Below are 15142 nucleotides of genomic sequence, written 5' to 3'. Positions count from 1 at the left end.
AATCTGAATGAGAACTTTGCTGGGAAGAATATTCTTGGTCATAGGTTCTCCAATAACCCTCCAATAACTCTAATATTCCTGCCTAGAGAATCCCTCAGACAGAGGAGCCTGGTGGGCTACAGTCCATGGGATCATAAAGAATTGGACATGATGGAAGCAACTTGGCATGGCACAGCACAGGTTCTTCCCTTTCCTCACTTTAAATACATCATGCCACTCCATCAGGCCTGCAGAGTTTCTGCTCAGAAATCATCTGACGACCTTATGGGAATTCCCTTGTATATTATCATTTTTTACCTTGTTGCATTTAATGTTTTTTCTTTTTTTCTTTTATTTTTTTATTTTTCAGTGTCTATAATCAACTTCATTTTAATATAATCTAAACACATATCATTTAGAAAGTACCAAGAAAACTTTATGTACAAGAGCTGATGCTATTGCATTTGAAAAAAGCTGGCAAGTTCCTGCTACGAGTGTATCCCAGGAGATACCACTGAGGAAACCTGATATATTGGAGTAGATGTTGTGGCATTTGGCCCAGTTTGATAGCCCTCAGGGTTAACCTGAAGTTGTCAATGTTTGATGCTAGATGTAGAACATCTCGTAAAACCACTTCATTGATTTGCAACAAAATCAAAACCCTGCAATCATTAAGACTTCTTATACATATCTAAAATTTTAAGCAGACTGTCATATTTTAAGTCCAAGTTTCCTGGGATAGTCTGCAGTGCTAATCTTGCAAACAAAATATCAATCTCTATCCCATCAAACAGTTTGATAACTGGTACAAATAAATGCCTCTTTAATAGTTCTTAAATCTTTACTTCTCCCTGTAATTTCAACTTATCATAGAATGAGGTGAAAAAGTCACTTCAATCAGCATGTCTTGCTGCAACACACAACGCATCAATATTGGCAGTTTTTTGTATATACTCCTAATCTGTAAAATCCAGGTGTAAACATTTTCCCATCAGCATGTTCAATTACAGATTGCGGAAGATTCTTGCTTTCACTGATTTCTCGTATCCAGTCTTTCACCAGGTTCACCCAAAATTAAAATCCTGCACTGAAGTTCCTCTTTCTCGTCAAAAACCCCAAAGGGCTTCACAGTCTCCACTAGTTTCTGTGTAAGTAGGCAGTTAGTCTCCTTGGGGGCTGCTAAGCGGAAGGGAGAGGTAATGCCATAGTGCTTCTGCGGCGGGTGTGTTTGCTGCGATCCCTGCTTTGTACTGGAAACAGCTTTGTCTCAGCGCCAGCACGACCCAGTCATACTCCGCCCCCCTCGCCTGCAACAGCAGCCAGCCATACTCTGGGCAGGATCCGCTGATATGGGAAGGAGGGGCCTTGGCTGCCTCAGCCCTGGTCCAACCTCACTCCTGCTCTGGCCTAGATAATTTTATTTTAAAATAAAAGTTTTAAGTTTAAAATTTTCTAGCTGCCTTTTTACTAGAGGCACTATAATGTTCATTTAATCCGGAACTCTTAAAAAATTACACATAAAATACACATAAAATATAGACATCTTAAGTGCATAGGTTGCGAATATTTACATATGGATGGGTGCATCTAAGTAACTGACACCCAGATGAAGGTAAGCTCACCTAATTATGCTGAGACAAGAGGCATAATCAGGACTGATTGCTTCCCTGTGAATAGATTCTTTGGGGCAAGAATATTGTCAGTGACACATTGTATCACGTCAGGAAACACATTTCTGTTTGTACCATGCCTGGTGATGATAAGGTTGAGTATCTGGTTAAGGTGTACATGACCAAATTTCAACTGTTGCCTATAAGATCCATCTTGTCCAATGTAGAGATTTACTTGAGGCATTTTCAAGCAAATTAATTCCATTCAGTGACTTAGAATTTTTAAAATGTCCCAATCTCATTTGTCCTCTGCTCCCTTAGGGCTGGGCATCTTTGGACAGACAGTCACTTCTGCTTCTGTTTCCCATCAGTTCACAGGCTTTCTTTTTTCATGTAACCTTGTAAGCAGGCTGGGCACCCTGGAAGCAGGAAGCATGGAGAGAGCGGAGCAGCCGAGTTCAGCTGTCTAGTCACCGTGGAGTTGATTGTAGTCACTTCTCTATCATTAATTATAATCATAGCTGTACCCTTTTACTGGTATTATGATCTCACTGCAGGCTTTTTGTTAATACTTTATTCCTGTGTACACACTCAGGGCACAGCATATTGTCCTCCAGGTGTGGGGGTGGAAAATCACCAGAAGGTATCAGGAAGAATGCGGACACCTTCCTTCGTTTTCCAGGCACCCATGCCTGCCCAGCATGAAACTGTAAACGAACCCAGACTTCTGTGTTAGCTGGGAGACTTCTCCCGTGAACCACACACCAGCGGACCTCACAGGTCTCTTGTGATCCTACTGACTCCGTCTTCACGGCCCTGGCTGCCATTCTGCTCCAGGAGGCAAACACAGCTTCTGAGTCGAGGGCAGAAGTGGATACAACTGCCTCAAGAGGCGGAGGAGCTCCCTCAAGGGCAGGTGGCCCCCGTGCAAGAGGAGCAGCCCCATCAGAAGATGTTTTCTCAACAGAGCATTCCAGTGGTAGTTCCCCCTTTTCTATCTTTATCCTTTTCGATAGTGACAGGATCCTGGCCTCCTGTGTTGTGGCAGGAATGTTTTTTTGATGAGGGTAAGCATATTCACAGAGTCGTTTATATCCATCTAGTTTCGGACCTTTGGTGTGTTTTTTCTTTGTCATTAGTTTTCATCCGTTTGATTACTATATGTCTTGACGTGTTCCTCCTTGGGTTTGTCCTGCCTGAAACTCTCTACACATCCTGTACTTGGGTGCCTATTTCCTTTCTCACGTGAGGGAGGTTTTCTGCAGTTATCTCTTCAAATATCAGGGATGTGTGTAATATGAATACTGGTGCCCTTAATGCTGTCCCAGAGATCTCTTTAAAAATCTTTATTTATTTTCATTTTTTCTTTATTTTGTTCTGTAGCAGTGATTTCCACCATTCTATCTTCCTGCTTACTTATCCTTTCTTCTGCCTCATTTGTTCTGCTATTTATTCCTCTACTTTTTTTAATTATAATTTCAGTTATTGTATTGTTTGCTTGTTCTTTAGTTCCTCTAAGTCTTTGTCAAAATTTTTTGCATCTTCTCAATCCTTGCCTTCACTCTTTTTCTGAGATCTTGATCATCTCCGCTATCATCATTCTGAATTCTTTCCCTGCGAGTTGGCTAGCTCCACTTCACTTTGCTGTTCTTCTGCAGTTTCACCTTGTTCCTTCATCTAGGACCCATTCCTCTGCCAATTTTCACTTAAATTTCTGTGATCGCAGTTTCCATTCTGCAGGCTCAGGGTTGTAGTTGTTGCTTTGGCTGTCTGCCCTCTCATGAATGAGGCTAAGATGCTAGAACAGGGTTCTTGATGAGAGGAACTGATTCCGGCTCAGTGACGGGTATAGCTCAGTCTTGTCCCTCTTGTAGATAGGGCTATGCTCAGGGAGAGTCTAAGCCACTTGTCTGCTGATAGGTGACGCTGTGTTCCCACCCTGTTGGTTGGTTGACCCAAAGCAACCCAGCACTGGAGACCACAGGCTGCTTGATGGGCTCATGGCAGCCTCTTGGAGGGCTCACACCAATAGATTCTTTCCCAAACTGCTGCTGCCAGTGTCTTTGTCCCTGCAGTGAGCCACAGCGGCCCCCACCTCTGCAGGAGACCCTCCAATATCAGCAGCTAGGTCTGGCTCGGTGTTTTATGGGGTCACTGCTTTTTCCCCTGGGTCCTAGTACAGATGAGAGTTGTGTGCACCCTCCAATAGCAGAGTTTCTGTTTCCCTCAGTCCTGTGGAAGTCCTGGGATCAAACCCCATTGGCCTTCAAAGCCATATTCTCTGGGGACTTTTCCTCCCATTGCCAGAACCCCCAAGCTGGGAAGCCTGATATGGGACTCAGGAATTTCGCTGCTGTGGTATAACTTCTGTGGTGCTATTGTTTTCTGGTTTGTGGGGCGCCCACCTCGCTGATATAGGATTTAATTTCACTGTGATTGCTCCACTCTTGCCATCTTGCTGTGGTTTCTTTTTTTCTTTGGATGCAGGGGACCCTTTTTTGGTGGATTCCAGAGTTTTGGGAGGAGTTTCCAGGTGGCTCAATCTGCCTGCCACTGCAGGAGCTACAGGAGATGGGGATTTGATCCCTAGGTTGGGAAGATCCCCTTGGGGAGGAAATGTCAACCCACTCCAATATTCTTGCTGGGAAAATCCCATACATAGAGGAGCCTGCCAGGCTATATTCTGTAAGGTCACAGAGTCTGACATGACTGAGTGAAGGAACACACACAGAATATTTTGACAATGATTGTTCAATAGTTTGTTGTGATCTGGGTGTTTTTTTAAGAAGGGGTTGAGATCACATCCTTCTGTTCTACCATCTTGAGCTAATTATCCAAATCACTCCACTTCTAAGTTTTAAGAAATATTAGAAGAAAAAAAAATCATAACATTACACTAACTCAAAGACTAAAGGGATAATATAGCCCAATTTATTTTATAACTCCAGCACATCTCTGATACCAAAGACAATAGCTTCATTAAAGTGAAAATGACAGGCAAATATTTATGAATTTGAATGCAAAAACTCTAAACAAAATGATGGCAAATCAATCCAGAAAAATATAAAAAGGATAATGCATCATGACAAAATAGGATATATTCTAGGAATACACGTCTGTTCAACACGGGAAAATCAGTAGATTTAATTCACAACATCAATAGAAAATGGAAAAAATTTTATGATCAATTTACACAAAATGAAGCTTTAGATAAAATCTGGCTTCCCTGATAAGATATTTTTCATGCAAATACCAGAAAATTGGGAAAAAGTAAATTTCTGATCTCGAATGGGTACCTACAAAAGTCCAGTGATACAAACTCCAGTGAAGAAGATATTTGTGACTATTATATCCAATGAAGGCATCATATCTAGAATCTATTAATAAGATCTACATATAATAAAAGAGACACATGGCCACTTAATTGGAAAATGGACCAAGTTTTCAAACAGGCATTTACCAAAACTATATAAATAGGAAATAAACGTATAAACTTGTACTAAAACTCACTAACAACCATGAAAATAAAAATTAAAGCAAAAATTACAACATCTACAGGTCCACCAAAATGACTAAAGTGAAATAGGCATTAAAACAAAAACAAATGTAAGCATTGATATGACATGTAATTCTTGTACATTTCTGGTAGAAATACAAATTAGTACAGTAATCTTAGAAAACTTTTTGAATGTACCTACTAACATATACACTGTTATCCAGCAACTTTACTCTAGAAATACACCCAGTGTAAATCACCAAATGGCATATACCTAAAAAGTGGTATTTATAATGATAAAGCCCAATTTATCAAGAAGACAAAATATCCCTAAATGGGTGTATTAAAAAATGATACATCTTCAAAATATAAGAATCAAAATTTGACAGACATTAAGGAAATGGTTTTTCCAGTGGTCATGTATGGATGTGAGAGTTGGACTGTGAAGCAAGCTGAGCGCCACAGAACTGATCCTTTTGAACGTATTGGAGAAGACTCTTGAGAGTCCCTTGGACTTCAAGGAGATCCAACCAGTCCATTCTAAAGGAGACCAGCCCTAGGTGTTCTTTGGAAGGAATGATGCTAAAGCTGAAACTCCAGTACTTTGGCCACCTCATGCAAAGAGATGACTCACTGGAAAAGACTCTGATGCTAGGAGGGATTTGGGGGCAGGAGGAAAGGGGGACGACAGAGGATGAGATGCCTGGATGGCATGAGTTTGAGTGAACTCTGGGAGTTGGTGATGGACAGGGAGGCCTGGCATGCTGCAATTCATGGGGTCGCAAAGAGTCGGACATGACTGAGTGACTGAACTGAACTGAAGGAAATAGAAGGGCCAAACATGTTGTTTTGGTTTTGGTTTTTGGTTATTTTCACTGATCCAAAATATTTTTTTAATTGAAGTATAGTTGATTTACAATATTATATTAGTTTGTGGTGTCCAACATAGTGATTCAAGAATTTTTATAGATTATACTCAATTTAAAGTTATTATAAAATATTGGTCATATTCTCTGTGCTGTGCATTATATCCCTGTAGCTCATTTATTTTATACAAAGCAGCCTGTACCTCTTAATCCTCATACCCCATTCACTCTCTTCCCTCTTTCTTCTCCCCACTTTATAGTTTGCTCGCTATATCTGTGAGTTTGTTTCTTCATACTTGTTTGTTTTATTTTCTAGACTTCAAATATAAGTGATAACATACAGTATTTGTCTTTTTCTGTCTGATTTATTTCAGCAAGCATAATATCATTTGCAACAACACATATGTGTAAGAAACGCCACGGGAAGAAAGAGCCACCCCTATGGTCCATTGATCAGGGCCTTTTATTGGGCGGTCACTCTTAGGCAGAACTTCCGGGGGCGGGTGAGCAAGGAAGCGAGGGGGGTCTGCGAAGCAAAGGGAGTCTGCGAGGTATGAGGGGTGGGGAAGGGTTTTATAGCCCGGGCAGGGCTCCCATATAAGGAAGAAAACGCGGGTTCAGCGGTGATTGGTGTCCAAGGGCTCTGTGTCGGCTCTTGATTGGACAGCGAGGGCTCCGTGTCAGCTCCTGATTGGACGGCTTGGTGTCGGCCCGCCTCCAGGGCTTGTCTGCGGCTCTCTGCTGGGACATGTCTCGACATGCCCCGGCATGCCCGGGCATGCCTCAACACGCCCGGCCTTGCCCTGACCTTTCAATATGGACCTGGAAGGTATTATGCCAAATATGTTTTTTAATAGCTGCAACTATAACAAATAAAATTATAATCAATAGTAAAATAGAAAAAACCTGATATACATATTTATTCAATGTCTGATATACAGTCTTACTCCATTTTGAGTTTACTTTTGTATATGGTGTGAGAAAATGTTGTAATCTCAGTCTTACACATGTAGGTGTCCTGTCTTGCCATCATCACTTACTGAAAAGACTGCTTTATTTATCAGTGTATATTCTTACCTCCTTTGCTGTAGATTGACTATAAATGCATACATTTATTTATGCACTCTTCATTCTGTCCCATTGATCTATGTGTCTGTTTTGTTTCTGTATCATACTATTTTGATTACTGCAGCTAAGCAGTATAGTCTAAAATGAGAGAGCGTGACACCTTCCTCTGTTCTTTCTCAAGATTGCTTTGGCTATTTGGGATTTTTTGCATTTCCAAATTTTAGAATTATTTTTTCTAGTTTTGTGAAAACTGCCATTGATATTTTGATAGGAATTAGACCAAATTTGTAGACTGCTTGGGAGACTATGGGCATTTAAAAATTAGCGATTTTTCTGAACTTAGAAAGCAGTACATCTTTCCACCTGTATGTATGTATACAGGTTTTTTGACTGTTTAGTTACATTTTTTCCCTAGGTATTATTCCCATGGATGGAGGAGCCTGGTAGGCTGCAGTCCATGAGGTCGCTAAGAGTCAGACACAACTGACTGACTTCACTTTCATGCACTGGAAAAGGAAGTGGCAACCCACTCCAGTGTTCTTGCCTGGGGAATCCCAGGGAAGGGTGAGCCTAGTGTGCTGCCATCTATGGGGTCGCACAAAGTCGGACACGACTGAAGCAACTTAGCAGCAGCAGCAGCAGCAGCATTTTTTTGATGCAATGGTAAGTAAGATAGTTTTCTTAATTTCTGCTTCTGATACTCCATTGTTAATCTATAGAAATATAGCAGATTTCTGTATATTAATTTTTCATCAAGCAACTTTACCAAATACATGGATGAGCTCTAATAATTTTTGGTGGTGTCTTTAGATTTCCTTAGTATCATATCATCTGAAAATAGTATCATATCATCTGACTATTTTACTTCTTCCTTTCCAGTTTGGATTTTATTTTTCTTTACTGACTGCTATGGCAAATACTTTGAGCACTATGTGGAATAAAAGTTTCGACCAAGGATATGCCTGTATTTTTCCTGATCTCAGAGAAAGCGCTTTCAGCTTTTCACCATTAAGAATGATGTTAGTTGTGGGTTTCTCTTATATAAGCTAGATTATGTTGAGGTTATGTTCCCTTTCTGGAGAGGGCACTGTTTCTCAGCAGGGCATATATGAGTCTTTTTCATGTATCCACTCAACTATTCCATTTCTTTTTTATTGGAGCACTTAGTTCACTTACATGTAAAGTAATTATTGATATGTGTGTTCATATGTTCATTTTCTTAACTGCTTTGGACTTGTTTCTGTAGGTATCTTTTTTTCTTTCTTCCTGTCTTATTCCTTTCTCATATGATTTGTTATATTTGGATACATTTTTACTTTTGTTATTTGATTCTAGTATAGGTTTTTCTTTTGCAGTTATCATGAACTTTTCAATCTATCTACCTACCTATTTATATGACTGTTTTAAGTTATTGATCTCTTAATTTCAAAAACATTGTAGCAACCCTGCATGTGTACTCTCCTACCCTAAAAATTACTGCTTTTAATATCTTGTTTTACATTTAATTTATTTACATATCTCCTAACTCCTTATTGTGGATATAGGTGATTTTGTTAAAAAACAAAGTTCTTTCAGCCTTCCTTCTAGCTTTGCATGTGAGATGAGTTCCTGCCTTTACTCTATGTTTTCTTTTACTAATGAGCTTTTCCTTTCATAATTTTTGTTTTCAGTTTTGGACTTTTCTTTAGCAAATTGCTTTAACATTTCTTATAATTTTGCAATTTGTAATTTTGAAATTACAATTTCTTATAATTTCTTGTAATGCTGCTTTCCTGTTGCTGAACTCTTTTAAGTTCTGTTTTATCTCTACATCAAATTTGAAGAAGATACTTGCTGAATAGAGTATTCCTGTCTGTAAGTCTTTCACTTTTAACTATCTCCTGGTAGGCAGAGTTGAGTCCTCAAGTCGAGTTGCAAGGTCTAGGGACCTCAGAGCTAGTGTTATATCATTTCCTGCTATTACTTTTAAAATTATTTAAAGATCTAAATATTTCCTTTTATGCGAAAATTTAGAACATCCTGACACTTACTGAGAAATTTATACAAAATTACTAGTGATGATGGATGAAGTAGGTTCTTTTAAATTTGCTGCCTGTGTTTGCTAAAATAAATTGCAAAAATAAAAACTTCCATGATCAAATGTGTTCTTATGAAGCATTCTTCTATTTTTAAAAATGAAGTTTCCCTGGAGAACCTAAGCAATTACAATTCACAAAATAATCTTATAAAAGACAATATTTAATAACAGACAATATTGAATAAAATGGAAATTGATTTAACAAGAGTTTCACAACAATTTTTGGGTGGTTTCACAAGTATGCAGAGCTAGTTATAATCCAATAAATTACACTACAAGTAGAATCTTCCCTCACATATGAAGTTTTACATGATTTCTAATAAATACTGGTATTGACCCCTCTTTGCCAATTGAATGGCAACTAACAACATGTCTATGTCCTATTACACTGAGATACACATTTTGAACAGAATACCATATATCTGCATTGCAAATAAGATGCTCTTCATATTTCGTTCCAGTTTAAAAACAAAAATGATGTAAGGAAATGTATCAATAGTGCATACCAAGGCTTTATCCACAATAATTTATATTTTCAGAACTCTTTTCAGCAGCACATCTGAGTTTTTCTGCAAAACAGAGGACATAGATTACATAAAGCATTTTAAAATTCTTTATATTGTTTATAATTATGTATGTACATTATATATCACTGAGTATATATATACACACATACAGAGGTATAGATAGATATATTAATAGATACATTGGTAGATGATAGCTACCGACACAAATATGTAAAGATATAAATAGGAAAATAAGAGGATCTATGGTCAACAGAGTAAATAAGCTGGTAAGATTCTGTATAAAAATTTTAGGAACAAATAAGCAATGTTTCCCTTATATTCTTGATAATTAGAATCTTCAAAAAAGTTACTGAATTGAGGGAGAATTCTTGTTTCCTTCCTCTCAAAACCTTCTAGGTCCCTCATCCATTCTTCCAGTTTAATCATATTCCCATTAACTTTCCCCCAGATGTTGCCTCTATTTTGTCATCATTTTTGTACTTGTAATTATTTGTACTCACTAATACTGGAGTGGGTTGCCATTTCCTTCTCCAGGGGATCTTCCTGACCCAGGGGTTGAACCCAGGTCTCCTGCATTGCAGGCAGATGCTTTATGTGGCTTACCTTCAATAACATGCCTCTCGTTCAAGAACACAGTTACACAAACTGGTAGCAATGTATACATACGTGCAACCATTACCATCAGTAAAATATTTCCATCCCCCTCTTCCAGGTTAATACCTTACAGGGCTCAAGGCAACCAGTAATCTGATTCCTCTCACCACTGTCTTGTCTCAGGCTTGTGCTCAGCCATGTCTGACTCTTTGGAACCCTTTGGACTGTATGTAACCTGTCAGGCTCCTCTGTCCATTCTGTCCATAGGATTTTTCAGGTAAAAGTACTGGAGCTGGAGTGGGTTGCACTTCCTCCTCCAAGAGATCTTCCCTACCCAGGGATTAAATCTACATCTCCTGCATCTCCCTTATTGCAGGTAGATTGTTTACCCACTGAGCCATCAGGGAAGCCCTCATCACTGGGGAAGCTCTTACAATAGGTTACAACAATTTATCCTAGAATTTTGTATAGCTGGAATCATATGGTATGTTTTTTGTATATCTGATTTCTTTCAGTCAGCACTCAACCATGTTGCTGTGACTATTGGTAACTCATTTGTTTTTATTGCTATGAAGTATGATATTTTATAAATATAAAACAGTTTGTTCTTACTATTGATGATCACTTGGATTATTTAAACATCTTAGCTGTTGTAAATGAAACAGCTATGAATATCCATGTACAGGTCTTTGGGAAGTTATAGTCTTTTTTTTTTCTTTTTTGATAAATGCTTCAGTTCAGTTCAGTTCAGTTGCTCATCGTGTCCAACTCTTTGTGACCCCATGGACTGCAGCACTCCAGGCCTCCCTGTCCATCACCAACTCCCCGAGTTTACCCAAACTCATGTCCATTGAGTCGGTGATACCATCCAACCATCTCATCCTCTGTCATCCCCTTCTCCTTCCACCTATCTTTCCCAGCATTAGGGTCTTTTCAAATGAGTCAGCTCTTTGCATCAGGTGGCCAAAGTGTTGGAGTTTCAGCTTCAACATCAGTCTTTCCAATGAACATCCAGGACTGACTCCTCTAGGATGGACTGGTTGGATTTAAGGATAAATGCTTAGAATTGGAAAACCTGATTCGCATGATGTTTCAATATGTATAAAGTAGTACAAAAGCTCTATTGCTTTATAAACTGTTGAGTTGGCCAAAAGGTTCATTCGGGTCTTTCTGCTACATCATATGGAAAAATCTAAATGAGGTTTTTGCAAATCCAACAATTTGATCATTTTGCATTTTTTCCAAGAACTAGTGTCTATTGCTCCACATACTTGCCTCTGTTTGGTATTGTCTTTCTTTTGCATCATATCCATTTTTGTCAGTCTGTATTGAGAGCACACTGAGGTTTTGATTTGTAGTTCCTGGATGATTGATGCTGATTAAGATTGATGCTGATGACTGATGAATTCTGCTGAATATCTTTTTGCAAGTTGTGGTCCATTGATTTGGTTTCTTCTAAGTCCGCTACTAGAAAGTTTATGTTTAGCTTTGACACTTAATGGGCTTCCCTGGTGGATCAGATGGTAAAGAATCCGCTTCCAGTGTGAGAGACCTGGGTTCGATTTCTGGGTTGGGAAGATCCCCTGGAGAAGGGAATGAATACCGGCTCCAGTATTCTTGCCTGGAGAATTCCATGGACAGAAGAGCCTGGCAGGCTACAGTCCATGGGGTCACAAAGAATCAGACACAACTGAGCAACTTTCACATTCACTTGACACTTAAAGTCTGTACACTAATTCAATATTTTGGAGTAAGAGTCAAGATTCATTTTATTCTACACAGAAATCCAATCTTGCATCATCTGATCAAGAGATCATTCTTTACTTTTCAAAGGCCTTGGCATCATTGTGGGTATTCATTTGGGTCAGAGCACATGGGTTTACTTCTCCTTTATTGTGTTCCACCATTATACAATTATACCAATACTACAATCTCCACAGAAGGAGTCAGCTATGGCTCATGATATACCCACCTGTTTGCAAAAAACATTTTATTGGAACATAGCCACACCCAATTGTTTATAGTTTGTCAATGCTAATTTCAAGCTACAAAGACAGAGTGAATGTCCCCAAATGATGTTTCTGAAAGCCCTTCTATGATTCTTGTGGTTTTCTAGCGAAATCTCTTAAACTGATTCAATTTCTGCTTTACTGCAGTGATTTAAATAATACTGTCTCAAAGACAACTGTATGTTGTGGCTGCTACTCTTTTCATTCCCAGTGAGATTGTAGTCTCTCTCTCTCTCTCTCTATATATATATATATATATATATGTATTTCTTTATTCTCTGTGTGTGTGTGTGTGTGGTTTGTTTTACATGTTAGCATGAGGAAAGTTATGACCAACCTAGGTAACATATTAAAAAGTAGAAACATTACTTTGCCAAAAAAGATCTGTCTAGTCAAGGCTATGATTTTTCCAGTGGTCATGTATGGATGTGAGAGTTGGACTGTGAAGAAGGCTGAGTGCCAAAGAATTGATGCTTTTGAGCTGTGGTGTTGGAGAAGACTCTTTAGAGTCCCTTGGACTAAAGGAGATCTAACCAGTCCATCCTAAAGGAGATCAGTCCTGGGTGTTCATTGGAAGGATTGATGTTAAAGCTGAAACTCCAGTACTTTGGCCACCTCATGTGAACAATTGACTCATTGGAAAAGACTCTGATGCTGGGAGGGATTTGGGGGCAGGAAGAGAAGGGGACGACCGAGGATGAGATGGCTGGATGGCATCACTGACTCGATGGACGTGAGTTTGAGTGAACTCCGGGAGTTGGTGATGGACAGGGAGGCCTGGCATGCTGTAATTCATGGGGTCTCAAAGAGTCGGACACGACTGAGTGACTGAACTGAACTGAACTGATTATGATTTATTCACTTAGTTGTATCTGTCTCTTTGGGACCCTAGACTGTAGTCCACCAGAATCCTCTGTCCATGGAATTCTCCATGCAATAATACTGGAGTGGGTTTGCCATTCCGTTCTCCAGGGCATCATCCCAACCAAGGGATTGAACCCAGGTCTCCTGCATTCCAGGCAGGTTCTTTACCATTTGAGCCACCAGGGAAGAATCCCAACCTGTGGCTAACAGGTCCCAACAATCTATGTATTAAGCCAATAAAATGAAAGGTTTTTTTTTCAAGTTAATTCCATTACATTTCCATGTGTGAATTGTATATTGATCGGGGGAAAAGGTTTATATTTAGCTTCTCTCCAAGGAGACTAAATAAGAAGGTAAAAATAAACATTTTTCCCCATCTGTATGCAAATCAAACATGAAAATGTAATGGAATTAACTTGGAAAAAAATCTTTCATTATACTGGCTTAATACATAGGTTGTTGTTCAGTCACTAAGTCGTGTCTCACACTATCTCACCCATAGACTACAACATGCCAGGCGTCTTTGTCCTTCACTATCTTCTGGAATTTGCTCAAACTCTTGTCCACCGAGTCAGTCATGCCCTTCCAACCATCTCATCCTCTGTTGCCCCCTTCACCTCCTGCCCTCAATCTTTCCCAGCATCAGCGTCTTTTCCAATGAGTGGGCTCTTCACATCACGTGGCCAGAGTATTGGAACCTCAACTTCAGCATCAGTCCTTCCAGTGAATATTCTGAGTTGATTTCCTTTAGGATTGACTACTTTGATCTCCTTGCAATATAAGGGAATCTCAAAGTCTTCTTCAGTACCACAGTTTGAAAGCATCAATTCTTTGGTGCTCAGCCTTCTTTATGGTCCAACTTGCACATCCATACATGATACTGGAAAAACCATAGCTTTGACTATATGAACCTTTGTCAGTGAAGTGATGTCTCTGTTTTTTTATTATTATTAATTTACTTTAATTAGAAGCTAATTACTTTACAATATTGTAGTGTTTTTTGCCATACATTGAAATGAATCAGCCATGGGTGTACATGTGTTCCCCATGCTGAACCTCCCTCTCACCACCCTCACCATCCCATCCCTCAGGGTCATCCCAGTGCACCAGCCCTGAGTACTCGGTCTCATGCCTTAATCCTGGACTGGCAATCTGTTTCATATATGATAATATACATTTTTTCAGTGCTATTCTCTCAAAGCGTCACACCCTCACCCTCTCCCACAGAGCCCAAAAGACTGTTCTTTACATCTGTGTCTTTATTGCTATCTCATATATAGGGTCATCATTACCATCTTTCTAAATTCCATATATATGCATTAGTATACTGTATTGGTGTTTTTCTTTCTGACTTACTTCACTCTGTACAATAGGCTCCAGTTTCATCCACCTCATTAGAACGGATTCAAATGTGTCCTTTTTAATGGCTGAGTAATACTCCATTGTGTATATGCAGCACAGCTTTCTTACCCGTTCATCTGCCAATGGACATCTAGGTTGTTTCCATGCTTTGGCTATTGTAAACAATGCTGTGATGAACATTGGGGTACACGTGTCTCTTTCAATTCTGGTTTCCTTGATGTGTCTGCCCAGCAGTGTGATTGCTGGGTCATATGGAAGTTCTATTTCCAGTTTTTTCAAGGAATCTCCACACTGTTCTCCATAGTGGCTGTACTAGTTTGCATTCCCACCAACAGTGTAAGAGGATTCCCTATTCTTTGCACCCTATCCAGCACTTATTGTTTGTAGATTTTTTCATGGCAGCCATTCTGACTGGCTTGAGATGATATCTAATTGTGGTTTTGATTTGCATTTCTCTGATAATGAGTGATGTTGAGCATGTGTGTGTGTTAAGTCGCTTCAGTCATGTCTGACTCTGTGCGACCCTATGGACTGTGCCCTCCAGGCTCCTCTGTCCACAGGATTCTCCAGGCAAGAATACTGGAGTGGGTTGCCATTTCCTTCTCCAATGTTGAGCATGCTTTCATGTATTTGTTAGCCATGTCTTCTTTGGAGAACTGTCTGTTGAGTTCCTTGGCCCATTTTTTTTAT

General features: G+C 39.4%; 1 protein-coding gene and 1 pseudogene across 1 annotated transcript; both read right to left on the bottom strand.

The window, feature by feature from the left end:
* Positions 1–340: 340 nt before the first annotated feature.
* Positions 341–1833, bottom strand: LOC105616254 (poly(A) polymerase alpha-like; annotated as a pseudogene).
* A 287-nt stretch (positions 1834–2120) lies between these two features.
* Positions 2121–2725, bottom strand: LOC114111024 (developmental pluripotency-associated protein 4-like). The gene has a single exon (XM_027962621.3). The coding sequence runs from the start codon at positions 2723–2725 to the stop codon at positions 2138–2140; it is 588 nt and encodes a 195-aa protein (XP_027818422.2). The 3' UTR covers positions 2121–2137.
* Between the last annotated feature and the right edge of the window lie 12417 nt (positions 2726–15142).

The sequence above is a fragment of the Ovis aries genome, chromosome 26 (genome assembly GCF_016772045.2).
Source record: "Ovis aries strain OAR_USU_Benz2616 breed Rambouillet chromosome 26, ARS-UI_Ramb_v3.0, whole genome shotgun sequence".
In the NCBI taxonomy this organism is placed as follows: Eukaryota; Metazoa; Chordata; class Mammalia; order Artiodactyla; family Bovidae; genus Ovis; species Ovis aries.
The sequence above is the reverse complement of the archived record's forward strand: the minus strand, read 5'-3'. Positions and strand labels throughout refer to the sequence as shown.

Coding starts and splice junctions, on each gene's coding strand:
- LOC114111024 (XM_027962621.3), bottom strand. CDS start 2,725: ATGACAAAGAAAAAACACACCAAAGGTCCGAAACTAGATGGATATAAA.